This window comes from Geotrypetes seraphini, chromosome 10 (assembly GCF_902459505.1).
Source record: "Geotrypetes seraphini chromosome 10, aGeoSer1.1, whole genome shotgun sequence".
Lineage (NCBI taxonomy): Eukaryota > Metazoa > Chordata > Amphibia > Gymnophiona > Dermophiidae > Geotrypetes > Geotrypetes seraphini.
The window spans coordinates 28,974,443-28,997,025 of record NC_047093.1 but is presented as its reverse complement, the minus strand read 5'-3'; the positions used below and the strand labels follow the sequence as shown (position 1 = coordinate 28,997,025).

General features: G+C 43.7%; 1 protein-coding gene across 4 annotated transcripts in view; it reads right to left on the bottom strand.

Annotated features, from left to right (window-relative positions):
• Nucleotides 1-22,583, bottom strand: part of TMEM94 (transmembrane protein 94) — a 175,322-nt gene that overhangs the window by 83,097 nt on the left and 69,642 nt on the right. For 3 of the 4 annotated variants that reach the window (XM_033961457.1, XM_033961456.1, XM_033961455.1), the window contains exons 12-17: nt 18,755-18,811; nt 17,956-18,060; nt 13,669-13,833; nt 12,676-12,888; nt 10,683-10,998; nt 3,057-3,230 (exon numbers count right to left, since the gene is read on the bottom strand). In XM_033961457.1, the coding sequence (XP_033817348.1) occupies nt 3,057-3,230; nt 10,683-10,998; nt 12,676-12,888; nt 13,669-13,833; nt 17,956-18,060; nt 18,755-18,811 (1,030 nt within the window). The remainder of the gene's footprint in view (nt 1-3,056; nt 3,231-10,682; nt 10,999-12,675; nt 12,889-13,668; nt 13,834-17,955; nt 18,061-18,754; nt 18,812-22,583) is intronic. The other variant, XM_033961458.1, reaches the window with a different exon arrangement.

The window sequence follows — 22,583 nt, the reverse complement described above, 5'->3', positions numbered from 1 at the left end:
TTGTTGTTTTGATCTCCAGCACTTCTGTTCTTTTATTTAAAGTTGTTACTTCTTCCTGTATCTCATCTAGTTTTTTGGCGTTTTTTAAAAGAATTTCCTTTATCTCTTGTATTTCTTTCCAAAAATCGATGTCGCTCTTATCCCTTGACAACGGACATTTCGATGGTGTTGCCGGCTCCGGCTTAGATCTTTTAACACTGCCGGTATTGGAAACCCCCATTTCGGATTTATTTTGTTTTCCTGAAGCCATCACATTGTAATTTTCTTCGTTTCACACTTCAAATGAAATTTTTATTTTAGTAGTTTAAATCATTAATGTCTGTATATACGGAGCCTCTGCCCTACCCGTCCATCCTCGTGCACTCCCAAGCCACGCCCTCCAATTAAGATATAATTTATACCACTTTGCGGCCTGGTGTCCCAGAAAATCTGCCTGGAAACATAAGAATTCTAAGCTGTAATGATCATTTAAAGATTTCCATTCAGGGAACCCCACCTGAATAGCCTGCTTCAACTGCAACCACTTATAACTTTGTTTTTTATTCAGACCATATTTATGTTGCAATTGTGAAAAATCAAGCAGCTTACCATTATCAATTACTTCATTTAAGGATCTTATATCTGCTTTAATCCAATCCTTCCAGACAACCTTAAACCCGCCTATTTGTATCTTGGAGTTTACCCAAATAGATTGATGTGTCGATTTTAAAATGGAATCAGTGGTTAATTTGTCTACAAGTCTTAATGTTTTCCAAGTATCCATTAATACTCTATTATCTTTACGTATTCTAGGCATTTTTATACTAAGCAGAAGATCAAGCCTAAGTGCTGGAAAACTTTTTTAGATGGTTATTCTTGGGACTAGCCTAAAAGTGCTACAGTTACTATGCACAAGAAAACTTGGGTTCATTCCTCAATTGACTCCAGCTCCTCAGGCAAGTCATGATTGAGAGTAGAGAGCTGCACGGGAACAGGGATAACGGGAATTCCATTGAGCCCATGGGGATCCTGTGTGGATCCCCTCTAGACTCGCAGGGATCCCACTGAGATGGGTCTGCTTTATTCGGGGAACCTGAATCAAAAAGAAGGCTTCTGGATCAGCTGCCAGTAGTGTGGAGGAATGAAGGAACACTGTCGGCTGAAGAGAAAGGCCGGTAAGATTCTTCACAGGCTGGGGGTGGGTAGGGAGGGAGGGAGGGAGGGAAAGAGATGCTGCATGAGCTGGAAGGGTTTGGAAAGGGACGGAAGAGATGCTGCATGGGCTAGAGCAGGGTTGGCAACCTGAGGCTTTTCTCCTATGGCCCCCAGAACTACTGAAGTATCTGGTGGTCCAGTAGGGGCCTTTGTGGCAGGAGGGCAGCCCTTTTGCTTTTGCCTTCTCGCGGCTGCCTTCTGAAATGGTTGCCATGATCTCTCGTGGTACTGCAGAAAATGCCACAAGCACCAATGAAAGGTCACGGCAGCCATAAGGAGGCAGACGCAAAAGGGCTGCACTCCTGCTACACAGGCACCCGCTGGACAACCAGATACCTCGGTAGGCCCAGTAGGGGGTGGGGGTGGTGGTAACCAAACATGATGGAGGGAGAATTGTTGGACATGGTGGTAGAGAGGAAGGAGGGAGACATATTGGATGTTTTGGTGGAGAAAGAAGGGTGGGCCAGATGGAAAGGGATGCATGAGGTAGTAATGTTGGATGTGGTAGTGGAGGGAATGGGGGATAAACACAACACACCGCTGGAGAGAGGTGATAGAAGGAGAAATATTGGGCATGGGGCTGTTGGGAAGGGGTAAAAGATACTGCCCAAGAGCCAGGGGATGAGAGAGGGAGAAATATTGGATGTGGCTGTAGAGGGGGTGAGAAGAGATATACCTTGGATCTTTCTCTCTCTTTTCTCACTCCCATTACAGCAACAGAGGGAATGAGAGGGACAGAGAGAGAAGGAGCCATATTTCATATGGGGGTAAAAGAGAGAGGAAGAAATGCTGTGCAGGAATGAGAGGGAGGAGTGAGGAAGGGAAAAAGAGAGAGAAAGAGAGAGATGGATCCAGGATAGAAGGGAGTGAGGATGCTGTACAATGGGACATAGGGAAAAGAGAAATGCTTGAACCAATGGCCAGCAACCACTTGAAGAAGAATTTGCAGATGACTGGAAAGCAGAAAAAAGAGAAAATGGAACCGACTTGATGGAAAAATAAGCCTCCAGACAACAAAGTAAAAAAAAAGGAATTTATTGACTGAAATATGTTAGCTTTGGGAAATGTATATAGCAGAAGTCTTAGTATGGTGGTCAACAGAAAATGAAATGCATTTCTGGTTTTATTTCTACAGTGTTGAAGTACTTGCTAACCGGCTGGTGGGGATCCCCAAGCACTGCCAGCTGAGGACCCCCTGCATAAGGTGACCAGAACTTCCCTCCACCAAGCGTAGCAGTTGCTGGCAGCATCCCTGAGCCACTTAGGTGTCAGCATCTGTGACTCAGGGACACTGCTGCTGCTTGCCAAGCTTGGCAAAAGGGACCCCAGGCCACCTTCAGAGGAAGACCTCAGCTGACATAACTTGAGGGTCCTCATTAGCTGAAGTATTTATATTTTATATTTATATTAGAGGCTCTTGCAGAGTCTCATTTACAAAGTATGTAATCTTCCCAATTAATATTTCCATATTAATAAAGCGTCTTTGCTTATTTGTTTGTAGATGGGTCTCTACCAGAGCCTTTAATTCAGTAGCATAATTAAATGAAACTACTACTTCTAAAGTTTATGGGGACGGGCAGGGACTGAAGAGATTACTTAAGGAGACATTTGATTTCCAGCAGGGACGGGTTTGATTTCTGTCCCAGCACAACTCTCTAGTTGAGAGTGCCGAGCAGCACGCCATTATTGCAGGCTCTGGTGGCAAGTGAATCCCATCACTGGGCAACACTGACTGTCCAAGCTCAGGAGTGCATGTATACCAGATTCCAAAGGAATCTATGGTATTTAGTTTAAGGATAGTTTAAGGTTAAAAAGGATAGAAAACCCTGTAACAAAAAATCATTTGAAAGAGAGAAACTTACATGTAGTGTTATCCTTCACAAAGAGGCTGATCATATGGCTCAAAGGTGGTTTTCTCTTGGTAGCACAGGAGAGTTTGCCCCCAAGAGTCTCCTTCACCATCTCATCACTTGGCAAACGGTAAAATACCAAGTGATTCTCCTGCATGAACAGGTCTTTGGCACCAGGAGTGAAGCCTGAAACAAGAAGAAAACATTGAAAAAGGTTTTTATGAGAGGAAGATTGAGTAACATATTCATGCATAAATGTGGTTCTGCTTATCAAGTCACACTTTTTCCTTATTATAAGTATTTTTTTAGCCAAGGCTGAAAGCATTATAGTGTCCAGCACAAGAACTTGTAAAAATTCACTAATGGAGTCAAATATTAGGAGAGGGTACAACTTGAACTACTGAAAAAGACATAGGCTAAATTCAAATCCATCCTAATCAGATTAAGGCTAAGAGGATCAAAGTTGAAAAGTGTTAGACAATCCATACATAGGCCTAGTTCAAGTTTCTCCCTCAATTTTTGTTTTATTTTTGTGGTTTAGTAGCACACATATTTAAATCACAGTGAACACAAGTACTCAGTCATAACCCTAACTTCATGCCATCACTCACTCAACATGCTCCTGTGAAATCAATAGTGCTCAGTCCAATGCTGTCATAAAAAGGAGAAAAAATTGTTTCCCCCTCCCTCCCATGCCCAGTATATGGCTACACAGCGTAAAAAAAAACCTTACTGCACTAAGCAAGAATAATCTTGGGATTATTTTTCCAATAAAGTCTAATATTCAAACTACAGAGTAGAATGAAGTACTTTTTTCAAGGCTGGACTTTTTATATCCAAGAAACTATACCGGGAATATAGCACAGTTACTTACCGTAACAGGTGCTATCCAGGGACAGCAGGCAGATATTCTCATGTATGGTGATGTCACCGACGGAGCACCAGTACGGACCACTTTAAAAGTGCATCGCCCCTTTAAGTCTTTAGAAAGTTTGTGATAGCCCGAACTGCGCATGCCCGAATGCCTTCCCGCCCTATGTAGGTCACGAGTTCCCTCAGTTCAGATAAGTCAGCTAAGAAGCCAACCCGGGGAGGTGGGTGGGTTGTGAGAATATCTGCTTGCTGTCCCTGGATAACACCTGGACCAGCAGGCAGCATATTCTCATGTATGGGTGACCTCCAAGCTAACAGAAATGGGATGGTGAGAGTGTTGGCCTTAGGAAAATACATTTTGTAATGCAGATTGGCCAAAGCGCCCATCCCATCTGGAAAAGGATGCCAGACAGTAGTGAGACGTGAATGTATGAACTGAGGACCAGGTGGCAGCTTTATATATTTCCTCAATGGGAGTAGATCTGAGGAAAGCCACAGAAGCTGCCATACCTCTAATTTTGTGAATTGTGACACAACTCTCCAGTGCCAGTCCAGTTTGAGCATAACAGAACAAGATGCAGCCAGTTGGAAATAGATTTCTTGGAAACAGGATGCCCCAACTTGTTTGGATCAAACAAGATGAAGAGTTGGGGAGATGTTCAATGTGGCTTTGTCCGGTCAATGTAGTAGGCCTGTTTACAGTCCAAAGTATGTAAAGCGGTTTCCCCAGCATGAGAATGAGGCTTAGGAAAATATGCTGGCAGAACAATCGACTGATTAAGATGAAATTCAGTGACAACTTTTGGAAGAAACTTTGGATGTGTGTGCAGAACCACCTTGATGAAACCATCATGATGAAAAACTGTGAAGGGTGATCTGCTACTAATACTTGTAACTCACTGACCCTCCAGGCAGAGGTGAGAGCAATAAGGAAAACCACTTTCCAGGTGAGAAACATGAGATGAGCTGTGGCCATTGGTTCAAATGGTGGCTTCATCAACCTGGAAAGTACCACATTAAGGTCCCAGACTACAGGAGGAGGTTTGAGAGGTGGTTTTAACATTGAAAAGTCCCTTCATGAATCTTGAAACCAAAGGATGAGCAGAGGAGGTTTGCCCTCTACTGGTAGGTGAAAAGCTGTAATAGCACTGAGATGAACTCTGATAGATGTAGATTTGAGTCCAGAGTCAAACAGAGAAAGTAGATAATCCAACACCAATTCCACTGCAATGGAAGTTGGATCATGATGATGAAGAAGACACCAGAAAGAAAACCTAGTCCACTTTTGCTGGTAACATTGTTGAGTGACTGGTTTCCTGGATGCTTCATGGATTTGTCTAACAGGTTGAGAGAGATGCAAAATAGATGGATTCAACCCAAGAAAAACCAAGCTGTCAGGTGCAGTGATTGTAGATTGGGATGCAGAAGAGACTCCTGATTCTGTGTAAGCAGAGTAGGAAATATTGGAAGAAATATGGGCTCCCTGGAGCTCAGCTGAAGTAAAAGGGAGAACCAATGTTGCCTGGGCCACCATGGAGCAATGAGAATCATGGTGGCTGCTTCTCTCTTGAGCTTGAATAGAGTTCTCAACATCAGAGAAATTGAAGGGAATGCATATAGAAACAGGCCCGTTGAATCCAGGAGAAAGGCATCTGCTTTCAGACGGACAGGAGAGTAAAGCCTGGAGCAAAACTGGGGCAACTGGTGATTGTGAGGAGCCGCAAACAAGTCCACTTATGGAGTGCCCCATTGAGCAAAGATGAACTAGAGAGTTGCAGAGTTGAGAGTTCATTCTTAAGGCTGAAGAATTCTGCTGAAGTTGTCTGCTAGGGAATTCTTCTCCCCTTGAATGTAAACAGCCTTCAAGAACAGATTGCGAGCTGTCACCCAAATCCAGATTTTCTGGGCCTCCTGACACAACAGGAGAGAGCCTCCTTGCTTATTTATGTAGTACATTGCTACTTGATTGTCTGTGCGAAGAAGGAGGACTTGAGGGCAGAGGAGATGATGAAAAGCCTTGAGTTCCAGGAAATTAATGTAAAATTTCCGCTCCCTAGCGGTCCAAAGACCCTGAGTCTGAAGATCATCCATATGAGCCCCCCAAGAATAAGGGGATGCGTCCGTTATGATAACCTTGTAATGAGGGGGCAAGTGAAAAAGGAGACCTCTGGAGAGATTGGAAGAGGTCATCCATCATTGAAGCGACTGCAGAAGAGATGATATGACAGATATATGTTGTGATAGACAATCCGTCGCTTGAGACCACTGGGAAGTAAGAGTCAACAGAGGAGTGCGAAGATGTAGTCTTACTAGTGGTGTTACATGGACAGTAGAAGCCATGTGACCTAGAAGAAACATCATGTGTCTGGAAGAGATGGTTTGAAGAGGAAGTAGTTGCTGACACAGACATAGGAGAGCCTGAAGGCGATTTGGAGGGAGAAACACTCACGAGAGTGGTGTCTAGGATGGCCCCGATGAACTGCAGACATTGATTCAGAATGAGTTGTGATTTGGGGAAGTTGACTGAATCCTAGTAGCTGAAGAAAAGAAATGATCTGAGATGTTGCTTGGACCACTTCCTGAGATGAAATGTCCTTGATTAACCAGTCATCCAGGTAAGGAAAGACTTGAAGGCTGTGTGAACGGAGAGATGTGGCCACTACAATGAAGCACTTCGTGAAGACTCTGGAAGAAGATGCCAGGCCGAAGGGAAGTACTTTGTACTGGTAATGATGCCGATGGATTTGAAAACCGAGGTACTTCCTGGAAGCCGGATGAATTGGAATATGTGTATAGGCTTTCTTGAGATCCAGAGAGCATAGCTAATCGTTGATTGAGGAGAGGATAAAGCAGGGCGAGGGATAGCATCCTGAATTTCTCCTTGACTAGAAATCTGTTGAGAGCTCTGAGATCCAGTAAAGGTCTCAGTCCTCTGGTCTTCTTGGGAACTAAGAAGTAATGGGAGTAGAACCCCTGCAACTGCTGAGAAAGAGGAACTTCCTCGATGGCATTCAGCAAGAGAAGGGATTGAACCTCCTGCAGAAGAAGGGAGGACTGTACAGGGTCCAAAACAGACTCTTTTGGAGAATGGGCTGGAGGCAGGGTTTCAAAATTTAGAGTATAAACCTGACGAATGATGTTGAGGACCCAAAGGTCTGATGTTATGAACTCCCAGCGAGTTATGAAGAATTGAAGACGACCTCCAATGGGCTGAGGCAAGGGCTGTAGAATGGTGACGTTGGCTATGCTCTGAATGAACACGTCAAAAAGGCTGGGTTGGTTTCTGAGGGGCAGCCTGTTGTTTTTGAGGTTGTTAACGAGGTTGTTGCTGTTGTCTCTGTTGCCTGGACTGAGACTGAGGCTGGGCCATAGGCTTTGCAGCAAACCGTTGTTGATATGACGATTGTGGCCTAAAGGGACGAGAAGGTGGACACTTTTTCTTGGGCTTGACCAGAGTGGCCCACCTGGTCTCATGGGCAATCAACTTCTGGGTAGCTGTATCCACTGAGGCACCAAAACGCTTGTCCCCCAGACAAGGTGCATTTGCTAGCCGGTCTTGATGATTCACATCTAGCTCCGAACCCGAAGCCAAGCTAGACGCTGCATAGCAATTGCCATTGCTGCCATATGTGAGGTGAGCTAGAAGGTGTCATAAGTGGATCTAACCATATACTTGCGGAGCTGAAGCAAGTCATTGATGAAGTGCTGAAAAGCAGGAAGTTTACGTAGCAACTTGTTTCGCAAGATGTTTCATATAAAATGAAAAATGGAAATTATAGTTGCCAGACCAGTTGGCTAACATGGCATTTTGATAGAGACGTTTGCCAAACTTGTCCATAGCTTTGCCCTCTCTGCCAGGAAGTACAGAGGCATAAACACTTGACCCCAAAGATTTCTTTAATATTGACTCCACTAGGAGAGACTCATGTGGCAACTGTGGTTTGTCAAAGCCCGGGATAGGAACCACTCTATAAAGAGAATCCAATTTGCAAGGAACCACCAGGATGGTCAGAGGTGTTTCCAAGTTTTTATAGAAAGTTTCCCTCAAGATATCATGGAAGGGAAGCTTGAGGAGTTCCTTTGGTGGCTGATCATAGTCCAAAGCATCCAGGAATTGTTTTGATTTTTTAGAATCAGCCTCTAAGAGGATGAATAAAGTCTCAGACATCTCCCTAAGAAACTTGACAAAACTTGACTTTTCAGATGGTAGAGGAGCCTCTTGAGAAGAGTGCCGAGTAGAATTAGTCTCTGAGGAATCCTCATCCTCAGTAACATAGTAACATAATAGATGACAGCAGATAAAGACCCGAATGATCCATCCAGTCTGCCCAACCTGATTCAATTTAATTTTTTTTTTTCTTAGCTATTTCTGGGCAAGAATCCAAAGCTCTACCCGGTACTGTGCTTGGGTTCCAACTGCCGAAATCTCCGTTAAAACCTATTCCAGCCCGTCTATACCCTCCCAGCCACTGAAGTCCTCCCCAGCCCATCCCCCACCAAACAGCCATACAAAGACACAGACCGTGCAAGTCTGCCCAGTACTGGCCTTAGTTCAATATTTAATATTATTTTCTGATTCTAAATCCTCTGTGTTCATCCCATGCTTCTTTGAACTCAGTCACAGTTTTACTCTCCACCACCTCTCTCGGGAGCACATTCCAGGCATCCACCACCCTCTCCATAAAGTAGAATTTCCTAACATTGCCTTTGAATCTACCACCCCTCAACCTCAAATTATGTCCTCTGGTTTTACCATTTTCCTTTCTCTGGAAAAGATTTTGTTCTACATTAATACGTCTGAATCATATCTCCCCTGTCCCTCCTTTCCTCTAGGGTATACATATTCAGGGCTTCCAGTCTCTCCTCATATGTCTTCTGGCGCAAGCCTCCTATCATTTTCGTCACCCTCCTCTGGATCGCTTCAAGTCTTCTTACGTCCTTTGCCAGATACAGTCTCCAAAACTGAACACAATACTCCAAGTGGAGCCTTACCAATGACCTGTACAGGGGCATCAACACCTTCTTCTTTCTACTGGCTACGCCTCTATTTATACAGCCCAGCATCCTTCTGGCAGCAGCCACTGCCTTGTCACACTGTTTTTTCTCCTCAGAGAGGACTCCTGTTAAGAATCCTCCCAGAGATCCGAATCTCTAGTAGTTTGGGGTCGGTGTCAAGCAGAGTGTACCGAAGGCTCCAGATGTTTTGACTTCTGCAGTGCCTTTCCAGACCGCACTGACATCGTTTCAGGTGACGTTTGTGCGGAAGATGATCGGCATCGAGAAGTCTTTGAAATCGGTTCCTGCACCAGAATCGACGACGCCATTGGAGACTCTTGAACAGGTGCAACCGGTGTCGATAGCGCAGACCGGGCTGGCACCGGAGGAGTCGATGTCAACATGGGAGTTGGTATAAGCAGCTGAAATTGCTCTTTTAATTCTTGCTGCAGCAATTCCCTAATTTGCTGCTGAAGAGTGAGCACTGGTACCACTGGCTTTTTAGCCAGTACCTTCGGTGCCGCTCTATGCTCCAGTGATGAGGAGGCCGATGTCGAGGCACTCACTGGAATCGAAGCAGAGAATTTTTGGGGGCGCCTCAAGGTCGATGGGGTGGAGTGGGGTGGGAGAAGGCTTCTTAGTCGGCTTACCCACTACATGCGACACCGAAGAGGGCTCTCCCAATATTGAGAATTGCGGTGTCGATTTAGACAGCGCCACCAACGCCGAGACTGTTATCGAGTCTCCTTTCATGCCGGCGCCGAAAAAAGTCTCTACTGGATGAGGCGACTAAGTGTCCACTTCTGAAGCGACGAGCAGCGGGAACAAGTCTCTGGATGGTGCTCAGGCCCCAGACACTGGAGACACCAGCAATGTGGATCAGTTATTGAAATGGTGTGAGCACAACGTCCACACTTTTTAAAACCTGTTTGCGGACGGGACTGACGGTATCACAGCTTCGGCAAAATCAAAGTCCATTGCCAAGGTGGAAAAATAGGCCCCGCCAGGCTGAACCCGTGAAAGGGAAAAAGTACAAATTTTTCTTACTTTTTTTTTTTTTTTTTAGTAAAACAATAAACAATAAATTGACTAAAAAGTCAAAGAACCACAAGAGCAGAAAGGCAGCGGAAAAAAGATTTAAAGACACATCTTAGCTCCACGGAAATTAAGAAACTGAGGGACCTCGCAACCTACTTCAGGCGGGGGAAGGCACTCACGCACGTGTGGTTCAGGCTATCGCGAACTTTCTAAAGACTTAAAGTGGCAATGCACTTTTAAAGTGGTCCGTACTGGGGCTGCGTCGGTAACGTCACCCATACGTGAGAATATGCTGCCTGCTTGTCCTGGGATAATACATTTTACCAAGTAACACCAAGTCTGCCAATGAACAGCGCTTAAAAATTATCTTTCAGAAATAACTGCAAACAGAAGAGAGCAAATCTTTTCAGCATCCAAAAATAGGATGGCCACTGGATAACAATTTCAGGTCATGGAAGGCCTCTCCAAAAGTGCCTTTATTGGGTAGCAACTAAATATCTTAATAACCCCAGGCAATGATAGATAACCACAGACAGATAATCCCTTAATTCTCAATATTCAGAATTGCTTATCACCAATGTACCTCGTCAATGATTTCTGCCCTGTATTTTCCGTGCCCCCTCATCAGTGCCCTCCGTTTGTTATTTTTCCCTGCTCCCAAAAAATGCGCTGGCCTTTTAATACTGTTATGACAGTCTATCTTCAGTCCTTCTACCTCTAGCCTTTACATACCTATTAATCTGGCAAGATCACAGAGTCCCCAGGGCACGTGGACCGGCATCACGGTGTTGTGGGTCTCTTGGAGAGCAATGTTGCACATGTGGTCAGAGAAGCGGCAAAGGGACTCTGTTACATTGGCATTGCACAGATTCAGGAGCACATTCAGACCCAAGGGCTTCAAGGAGGAAAGGTGCAGTTGCCAGTTGGAGTCATCAAACTGAATGCTGGAAGGATTCTGCTGGTCTTGAGACAACCTAAGCATCTCCAAATGGTAGTCACACACATAATCTTCAGTCTCGCACGCTACACCATTCCCTTCAGCATACCCCTAATCAACACCACAGTAAAAAGAAACCTTTATTGGACATGTTTCATATTGTCTGCACAGCTGCTAAACCTACAGGCATGTTTTACCTCAGACTTTACTCTAATTTTCAAAGTAAAGTTGTGCAAGTACTTTTACTTTGAAAAACTGCCTAAGAAACATGGACCTGAAATCACTTTTTTCTCAGTTGGGGAGGGGTCCTCTTTCAACTGAAACAATGTGTGCTTTTGAAAATATGTGCTTAGAACTGTTTGTGGTATGGCGATATATAAAAATAAAGTTATTATTATTATTATTATTATATGTTGTTGCAATCCCCACCCTGACCTGCCCCTGGGAATATGTCTTCCAAATGGGGAGAGTGTGGCGCAGTGGTTAAAGCTACAGCCTCAGCACCCTGAGGTTGTGGGTTCAAACCCACGCTGCTCCTTGTGACCCTGAGCAGGTCACTTAATCCCCCCATTGCCCTAAGAACGTTAGATAGATTGTGAGCCTGCCGGGACAGAGAGGGAAAACTGCTTGAGTTCCTGAATAAATGCATGTAAACCGTTCTGAGCTCCCCTGGGAGAACGGTATAGAAAATTGAATGAATGAATAAATAAATGTGTACTTTATCCACAGCAGGTTAGGAATATCTCTCATAAATTGACTGAAAAAAAAAACAAACCCACACCTTTTTACTCATAGAACCCTTTGAAAATTGCTCTCCTTAAGTAAAGAAATACTGACTGTAGAAGAGTAACAGGAGATAAGGAAAAACAAGTAGTAAGGAGGGAGCAAAGGTTTGCTGGAAGTAGAAGCAGCACATCAGAGTCATAAGATCAGGCAACTGATAAAACCAGAAATGTTTCAGAAGCAGCACAAGCACCAGAGGAAATTTTGGACCGGGCTGCAAGAAGTGAAGAGTAGAAGAGTCTGGCATTGCCAGGCAGAGAGCAGAATATATCCAGGCTTGGCAATGATAGATAAGAAGAAGAGAACCTGCAGAAAGTAAAGCTCTACTGGAAAGGAAGAAGGGAAGAGACAGATGCACACAATCAAAAATCTTTAAAGACAATCCTACAGCAACAAAAAAAAAAAAAAAGAATAAAATTAAAACCTGAAAATCCATAAGCAAAACAATTCCTCCTATTGCACTGAACTCGCTGCAGAGTTGCACTTTATAAAATATACAATTTGGATTATCTGGTACATGGGCTGTAGTTATTCACAAGTTAATGCCTCAGTCCAATCCAATCCTTAGTTTTATATAATGATTCATCCCTTACAAGAAGGGCTCGACTCAGTTAACAAAATTTCCTAAATTCAACTAGAGAGTAAAGGTAATTTCTACTCCAAATATTAACTTGGAACAGAAGAATCGATCAGAGATTTTTGAAATAAATGAGTTTTTAACATTTTCTGAAAAGCTGTTAATTGAGAAAGTAATCTAATCTCCAATGGAAGCTCATTCAAAATTTTTGCAAACAGAAAACCAAAAGATTTGCAAAAATCGGATATAGTTTTGATTCTTTTAACAGATGGAGAGCCAAGTTTATATTTCTGAATATTTCTTGAATGAGATGGTAAACAGGAATTGAAAAAGATTTGAAAAGGTATGATTTTGTCATACAGAGGGTTGATCCAGGAATGCCTGTAAAAAGAACACTCTGACCACCTATGACCCATTTCGTGGCTTACCTGGATTTGTTCCTCTTCTCCCCCTTCGGTATCTTTACTGAAGCTCACATTAGACCCAGATGCGTGCTTGCTTCTGCTGCTACCGGTTTTGTGATATCCATGTGTTTCAGATGATTTTGGGGTGTCGCTGGACCACTCACTCCTCTCTTGCTCAGTGATAATGTGAACTGTGTCCATCACTGGACCAGAGAGCAAAGCGTCCCTTTCCTGGGGCTATAAGAAAAGCAATGCAAGAGGACACTTACCCACTAGTTCAGCTGCAATGCAAGCAGGGCAACAGAAATTCAGTGATCAGGTTACAATTGCCAAAACTGAATTGGTCCCTTTTAGTCAACTTTCAATGGTCATGTGGCATGTCCACTTTCACAAACCATTCCTGCTGTCCTACTGAAGCAACAGCTACATTTTGCCCACAGAAATCTGTAGAGAATGCACCTTACAAGAGCGCCAAAATAGTACATTTTTTACCACACTACAATACATTGGAAGTCTACACCTCTACATCAAGCACATAGTTTTACCAAGGGCAAACTGATGGTTCCAAGTTTATTAAAAATTTGTTAAACCGCCTTATCAGACTTCAAAGCGGATGTACAAAAAGAAAACAGAGCAAAATAGAGGCCAAGAACAATTAACTAATAAAACAACAACAACCAAACAGCAAGACTGACAATGCTGACATTAAACGAACTGGCACAAGGGGAGGGGGAAGAATTACAATAGATTCAATGGAAAGAATGAGGACAAAACTGATGGTTCCAGCAATCTCATTGAATATATTGTTACAATCAAATCACTTATGTAAAAAGACACAAATGTAAAGTCCCATTACTTTTTTAAAAAAAACAGCTCAGCTCAGCTCCACTCCAAGTGTGAATTTCTTCCACATCTTCTCCATATCAAGGGTGGGAACAAGTTTACCAGATATCTGCATCTTCTTTACAGAAGACAGTAGAAATGGGTTAAAGAAAAAGTATCTTGTAATCACCTCACCTCCTCATCCATATCCACATGACAGAAAGACCTAATAGAGAGGTCATCAGTCAAGTCATCATGGCTATCGTGGGGTGGTTCCACCTTCCCACTAAAGAACAGAACCGTCTCCGGGCTGGGATTAGGCCAGGATAAAATCCCTTGCTTGTCCACACAGCAAAGTACCTAAAGGCAGAACAAATCCCAAAATAAAGCAAGGCATGACATAAAAATAGTCTGTTATTAAGACATGAGGGAAGCCTCTGCTTGCCCTGGATGGAATGTTGCTACTCTTTGGGTTTTGGCCAGGTAATAGTGACCTAGATTGGCCAACATGAGAATGGGCTACTGGGCTGGATGGACCACTGGTCTGACACAGTAAGGCTATTCTTATGTTCTTAATTGTGAGGCAGTGTAATTGGAAGACTTCTACAGGCATTTAAACAATGGACAGAAGCAAACAGTAAAAGAGTGAATTTAAGGAATGAGGTTTTGAAGAACAAGGAGTATAGGTTCATATTTTTATGCTTTTTTGATTAAAAAAAAAGTAAGGCACTATAAAAAAGGAGGAAAACTAAGCAGAGGACTAAAGGTTAAGGCCACAGAGCCAATAGCAAGTCAGTCATATTGAACTTAAGACTCTTGAAAAAAGAGTTGACCACTTTATCATTTTCTAAACTTCCGTATAAATGTTCGGCAAGCGAACAAGGGAATAATTTTGTTTTGTTTTTTTATTTTGACCCTGATCAACGAGAAAAATTATTTGACGGGGACGAGACTGGATCTGAGGGGGGCCGAACCGGAGTGGACACGGAGGGAAACCCTTCCCCCCAAAAAAAACCTCCGGGGCGGAAGCAGGACCCCCGGCCGCTTGAAAATAAGCCTTGCACAAGGCAAAAATAAAATCAGGGGGAAAACCCCATGGCGGCCCAATGGGACTCACTGCCAAAGCAGAGGACCCAGCAGAAACCTGCCCCTGTCTCTCCTCCAATACAGAGGGAAGGTCACCTGAAGCTGCAGATAAGATGGAGGAGCTTCCCGCCATAAACTGAGAGGATCCCACCAAAAAAGACCCCTGCAAGGACTGTAGCAGCTGAGAAGCCTGAACCTTCCCAGTTGCTAAAGCAGGCAAGCCAGCAGCAGCAGTAGTAAGGGAATCCCCAGCAACATCGGCAGAAAGGGAAACTTTATTTCCTTTACTGTCAGCGGCTGAGGAAATCCCTGCATGGACAACAATAGCTTAACATACCTGCTGGAGACTGAGAATAGACTGAGGTAGGATAGGGAAGCAAAGCTATTTCTACTACAGCCAAAAGATTTTGTCTCAGTCTCCACCTGCTGGTCATGATGAGCTACTACCCATCAGTGAAGCTGTACCGGTCTGGAGAGATGATAAATAATTATTTGTTTCTAAAACGTTACGAAGGGTACGATTACAGATCCTATGTAGCAGGTAGATACATTTTTGAGTCATTCTTGAGCTTTTTACTTTTTTTATTCTTTTTCTCTTCGTTGATTGTACTTCAGATGAAGTTTTTTGTGCTCTTATAACTGTTTTGGAATATATATTCAAAAAGCTTAATCAAACAATTCTTATCTAGTAAAATATAATATACTATCCAATATAATGAAACTCAGTAAAATAAAAATTATGGATGCTCAACACCAGTTCTGTCAATAGAGCTGTTTTCCAGAATTATTAGAACAGTCAAATTTACTAAGTTCCCACCCTTCTGCATTCAAACATATTCACTGAATATTCCTAGCGAAGTCTTGATAACCATAATATGTACCAGATCCTTGAAAGTCAGAGCTAGCAAGTGCAGATCTTTATTCTAAGGCTGCCTGTCCATTACCTGCCTGTCCATTACCTGCCTAATCTCTTTGCTCTGTTTCTTTTGCCAATTTCTCAAAGAAATCACAATCTTCTTAGTGCTAATCTATATGTTGCAAAAAATTTGTGTATGTATTTTCTAGATTGGAAGTCTATTCTCAGACTACCATACCCCCATGCTCTGGCTTGTGAAGCCACATGGTACCATAAGGAGAAAGGTGCAAATCTAAAGTACTGGAAAACAGTTACCCATTCATCAATATGAAGAAACCATTTCAAGCTGCCTACAACATTTTGATTTAGTTTATTTAAAACTCTAGTCTTTCAGCATTCTGGAATTTGCATATTTAGTTGCACTACAGAAATTGTTATTTATTTGGGATTTAGCACATATCATTTCAGCTGCAGTTCAAGGTGAGTTACTTTCAGGTACTGTGGGCACTTCCCTGTCCCATGAGGGCTCATGATTTAATTTTGTATTGAGGTAACTGTACTCATTTCTCTTATGGTCAATGGTTACAAACAAGACAAATTGTAAAATGCTTAGTGGTGGGAAGTTAAAAGGAGGACTGGCTCAAATCATATTAGCTTTCATGTTTACATTTCTCATAAACATCGGGTACAGAAGTACATGAGCAGGGTTACCAAATGGCTCCATTTCCTACAAAACAGATTGATCCAGTCTTGGTTCCAGTGCACATTTTGCATGGTCTTGTAGGCCTACTCAACAGAAATCAAAATGAAAAAGTCCATGCACATAGTGGGGAAAACCAGCTCTAGATCAATCTGCCCTGAAAAAAATGGATCAGTTAGAAACCCTAGGTAGCGAGAGTACAATTTTCCCCTTGCTATGACCTTGACAAGTAATATATCACTTTAATATAAGAAAGGAGAGAAGGAGAACAATGGGATAGTTGTCAGGGGCCCATGGCAAAAGAGGCAGCCTATGTAAGGTTTAAGTAAGAGCAATGAGATCAGGTATAGTCCATGGACAATATTCCCTTAGAATCTGTGCCTGGATTTTACCTCTCCTGATGGGACCACTTCCAGGAAGTGACATATAAGGAAGCTGTATTTATCTAAAAAATTTAAAATCTGTCTAGTATGACCTAAAAAAAAAAAAAAGCTATTTTGAAAAGCTAGAGGAACATTTATTATCAGCATGAAAAATGATTTCTAGGCATAGAGGGTACCAATCAGCAATTAACAGCTCTCCTGAGTGGAGTGGAGGCTAATCCACTGTAGACTGTTAGCTGAAGAACTAGGATTCAAATTACTGGATCATATGCTAATACCTTTCACCTACTCAGTTTTGGAAACATCCTTCTCACATTTTATTTGTCACTATTGAGTGAAAATTATTAAAAGCATTTCCAAGGAAAACCAGTCTAATATTGCAAGAATGAGGGCTTTGATTATTGTACACCCTCAGTTCAGGCAAAATGACCTGTCAGTATATAACATGGGTAACTTTGCTTTACATAAGTTCGTTCTAATAAATATATATCTAATATAATAAAATGGTAAGCCGCGCATGCGCACTTCCTAAGTGTGTGCCGGTTTTCCGTGAGCTGTAGCGACACATAGGAAGTGCGCATGTGCGGCTTACAATTCTTTGAAAGACGCGGCGGTGGCTACTCTCACGATCCCCGCCTGCGTCAGACTTCCGACGCAGGTGGGGATCATGAGAGGAGCCACCGCCGCGTCTTTCAACTAAAAAAAAACAAAAAACAAGGCGGATGTCGGCGCGATGGCTGGAGTTCACCGCTGAGTCCGGTGAGGAGTGCTTCCCTCAATAGGAACCGTCGGGTCTAATTCAAATACTCCCAGCAGGTCGGGAGGGGGCGGAGCAGGCTCGCAAGCCTGGCGGGGACCGGACAGGAACTAGACTCCCTGCAGGAGCCAGCCTGATGGCTGGAGATCACCGGACTGGACAGGGGGAGCAGGTAAGGGGGTGCTGCAGTACAGGAGGAGCAGGGAAGAGGTGATTCTGGACAGGGGGGGAGGTAGCAGGAAGGGAGGCCTACTGCTGGATAGGGGAAGCAGGGAAGAGGTGCTGCTAGATGGGGGGGAGGGAGGGGGGGAGGTAAAAGGAAGGGAGAAGGGCTCCTGCAAAGGAGAAGAGCTACTGCTGGATATGGGGGAGCTGGAAATGGGGTGATGCTGAACAGGGGGAGATAAAAGGAGAAGGGCTACTGCTATATAGGGGGAGCAGGGAATGGGTGGGGGTGCTGCTGGACAGGGAGGAGGTAAAAGTAAGGGAGAAGGGCTGCTAGCACCCGTTAATGTAACGGGCTAAACAACTAGTTTATATATATTTTAGAAAAACAAAAGTACAGATCACGGAAAACTCAGTTTAGGAGTTATAGTGTACTGGTGCAGTACACTGATATACAGTACATTTCACTAATTGTCACAAACTACTCTATAATCGTATATTATTATAGAAGTTCATTAAATGTGCCAATACTCACCGTGATGGATCCAAGGCTGTGCAATAAACTGGAGGTATAGCTCAGTGTTTGAGACTTGCCTTTCAAAACACACAGGAAATTATTCCAGATGCAATGTATCATTTCCTATCAGGGGAAAGAAAAGCAGGTTAAGATGTGATGTGTAAAAAGGGAAAATATTTATTCAAAGACTTGAAAATACATATAACACTGAGACACAACAAGAAGCATTCTCTTCTCTCCTACACCCAGGATCACTTTGTCCTGGATGAAAGATGTTGAAAGAGTTATACTGCCTCCAGATTCACACTACGTCAGATGAGGAAGGGAGAAGTCCTTATCAAGTTCCTGCATATCTCGTCACCATTATTTTGCATCCCAATTGTGCCAGGTGCACTTGCTATATCTATTCTAACTATTCACTTTTTGCCTGTCTTTGTTTTCAAAAAAACACTGTGACCAGCATCAGGCAGGAAGGTACATAATGACCATATTAAGCAGGCTGGATAAAGACTGCACTATGTAGGTAGTAGGAAGGGTGAAGACCATGCTAGGCAGAGAGAGGACAGAGGCAATGACAGGAAAAGGAGAGAGAGAGAATGGGAAGATAATTTGTCAGGCAAATGGAAAGGGGCAGAAGAAAGAAATATGCCGGGCAGGAAAAGAGGTAACAGTATCAGAGAAGGGAGATGATGCAAGAGGTACAAGCAGCACAGAGCAAAGCAGCAAAAGCCTGAGAATATTTAAAAGTGGGCAAGTGTCACTTTATACCATAAGGGAGAATCCAAGGGTGATGGCAAGGCTGGTGAAAGAGCAATACCTGAGAAGACACCATCTCTGTGTAGCTGCTGAGCGTGTCTTCTGAAAACTTAGCCATCTGGAGCGAGAGAAGAGGCTAATTATTATCACTGTGCCCCAAAGTGCCTGGCAAGGCAACTCTCTCTTCTGAATGCTAATTGCAGAGTTCAAGCAGGGATGTAGGAAAGAACTGCTGTTACACCTAAAACAAGTGGTAAGTGCAGGACCAGGAAACATCAACTCACAGGAATGAGTTACTTTAGGCAGGAGGATGATCTGCTGCCAGCCCAGATACCAACATGGACAATGGCATTTTAAAACCAACCTACTCCTCCACAACAAGTGTACTTGTATCCTAGGGAGGGAATGGGTTCTTCTATGCTTGGTGAACAACTACGCCATTGTTCCACCCACTAAGTTGCCATGGAACTCAGCGATAGGCTAGAAAAAGCAACAAACTTGTGGAGGGTAATTTTATAACAGGGCATTTAGATGATGCGTTTTATTTTATAAATGGCAGCACAGGCATCTTTATAGCTCAGAGAAAGTAGATGTGCACACACTTACAAGCTGCGCTGAGACATGTGATTGTGTGCATGGGAAAAGCAGTCACCTATGCACATATTTTATGAAGTACACAAAGTACAAACTCCTATGTTTGGCACCTTCCCAGCTTAAAAGCAAAGTAATAATCTCACCCCCACTCAGCCTATTTTCCAGCCTCAAGCTGTCTGTGTGTACAGTCAAACCTCGGTTTGTGAGTAATGCGGTTTGCAAATGTTTTGCAAGAAGAGCAAAACATTCGAGCAAACTGTAACTCGCAAACCGAGCATTAACTTGATTTGCAAGCCCCCACCCCGGGAACCGGCTTTGCTGCTCCCCTGAGGCCACTGGCGCTGCTCCCTCCTTCACAACCGAGATCGCCTCCTCCCCCCACTGACCGGCCCTGTGCTTACCCATGCGCCGGTGCTGAAAGTGCCTGCCACCGGCTCTCTGCTGGGTTGCTGCAGGGCCTTGAGCATCTGCGCATGCTCAAGGCCTTCTGGCTCTCACCTTCTCCAAGATTCTCATGAGATTCAAGATGCAAGTAGAACGAATCATCCAAGTTGCCATTATGGCCTATGGGGAACTTTGCTTTGATATAGGAGCACTTTGGATTACGAGCATGCTCTGGAGCAAATTATGCTTGCAAACCAAGGTACCACTGTATATTGCATATAAGGTGGTGCGGTGTCCCTACACTCCTGGACACTGTTATAAGAACCCACTTGAACACTTACAATGCTGTTCTGCAGACTCAAATCCTTTATAAAATTACTCTCCATGTAACAAAAATAGTTGTTTATTAGAATTTGTGACTTTTGTACAGCAGGTACAGCTTGACATAAAACTTAAAATTTTGTATTAGCATGACAGTAGTAAAATGATGCCTTGCATCTCTAGGAAAGAAATTAAAATAAAAATCACCACACACAAATTTGAACATAAATATAATCAATGAGGTAAACTTGGAGATGGCAAATTAAACCCTAGTGCTAGGAACCTGATACAGTGTTAGAAAAATACACACTAAAACTACACAGTAAAACAATCATACAAGTAATGTGATAAATGTCAGCACTGAGGAACATTCGTTTAACGGATATATGTCATGTCAGCACAATAAAGGTACAAACAACACTACACTCAATAATGTGCCAAAAAATCCTAATATAGAAACAACAAAGAAGCACAACCAGTCACAACAGGGTTTGAATGGGGGACGCTCAGAATAAGCTACAACTAGCCTGAAACAACTCCACTCAAGAGGTAAAGGGGGCTCTCAGTGTGAACCATCAGCAATGGGAGCAGAAGCTCCGATGCTTCACTTCCGGGCTGAGGCGGGAAGCCTCCACCACCACACCATCATTGAGCTCCCTATGTGTATATGATAATAAAAGACACCTATAATAAGGCCCTAAATGAATAGTGAAATCAACCAACCCGTGAGCAATTTAACTCAAACGGAGAGACTACAACCTGAGCGACCCCCACGCAAACCCTGCCAGCCGAAACCCGCCAAGATAACAGCAAAACACAATCAAACCATACTTAAATTCAATCAAAATATACTTATCCAAACCAAACTGCCACAATGAAAACGCCAGGAGCCGAAGTTCAACCAAGCTGGTTTCGGGGAGGAGCCCTTCTTCAGGAACCAAGCCCCCGACCGCAAACCAAAAAACAAAAAAATGAAAAAAATGCAAAATGCCGAAAAACGAGGCGGGACGGCTGGAGGGAGGGGTGACCGAGCGGGAGAGCACTCACGCTTAAAAAGCGGACCAGGGACACGTCATGCATAACCCAACCAATCACACAACACGTCCTAAATCACACATACCGGGGCGGGTAAAAGAAACAAGCCCCAAAGCTGCAAAAGGAAAGCAATAAAAGGAAGACAGTAAAACCCGTGCAGTACTCAAAACCAACATGCTGAAAACCACCCAGCACAGAAATTCTACACGCAAACACGGCACCCAGAAAGGATGGAAGGGAACCCTAAATGATGGTATTCCATTCCACACTTTCATTAAGGCCAAGGGGAGCAACAGATTGAAGTTGGAAAATCCAATATTGTTCCCTAAGGTTTAACTGAAATTGTTTATCCCCCCTGAAATCCCAGGGAATTTGCTCCAGCACAAACCATGTCAGATCAATAAACTGGTGACCGGCTCCCAAACAATGAGGCACCAGAGGGGCAGCTAAAGATACCGTTTTGATCCGACTCCTGTGTTCTTGAAGTCTTATCCTGATCTTTCTACTTGTGCGCCCCACATAGTGGAGCGCACAAGGACAGATGATAATATATACCACCCAAGCAGAATCACAGGACGTTTGGGATCTCAGATGGTAAGTACGCTGCGTCCGAGGATGTTGCCATTGAGAAATAGATAGAGAAGATGCACACATATCACAATGGCCGCAAGGACCATGCCTCCCCCCGGTGACAGCTCGGCCTCTGGTGGATAACAATTCCTTCAAGTTTTTTGGACGAGAGAAAGCAATGCAAGGAGCCTGATTGAAGATCGCATGATGGTCCAAAACATGCCAATGCTTTCTCACAATGCCAGCTACCTGGTGGGCTTGGTCAGAAAATGAAATAACACACACCTGCTTTTCCATGGGCGGTCTAATGGTGGGCAAGAGCTCAGGGTTGGCATAACGTGCTCTGCGATAGGCTCTCCTTATGGTCCAATCTGGATAACCGCGTGCCTTAAAACGCTGCCATAACAGCTTGGCCTGAATTCTGAACTCCCCTAATGAGGAACAGATACGGCGGATCCTGAGAAATTGCCCTACAGGCAATGATTGACGCAGCCTGGCGGGATGACAGCTGGTGAAGTGTAAATATGAGGTACGATCGGTGACTTTCCGAAAGACCGTTGTGACCAAATGTCCACCGTACTTGCTGACCATGGTATCCAAATAAGTGACCCTGGCAGCGTTCACCGTGGCAGTGAACTTCAAGTGTCTGTCCAAGGTATTAAGCCAGGTAAGGAATTCATCAAATCTGGCCTTGGTGCCAGTCCAAACCAGGAACACATCATCAATGTACCGGAGCCATATACCAATATCCAACATCCACATAGATGGATATAACAACTGTTCTTCGAAATTCCCCCTGGTATGTTCACCAATAGGGACCCTTTTCTCCATAAATGGGCTGCTATCCTCAACAAGTGCTCTCTGGATCTGATGGTGTTGTTGATTGACACCATCCAGGAAGTATCTCAAGAGGTTCAGACACAAAGTGCTGAGATACAGGCCAAATTAACCACTGATCCCAATACATCTCCACTGTTTGCTCAATG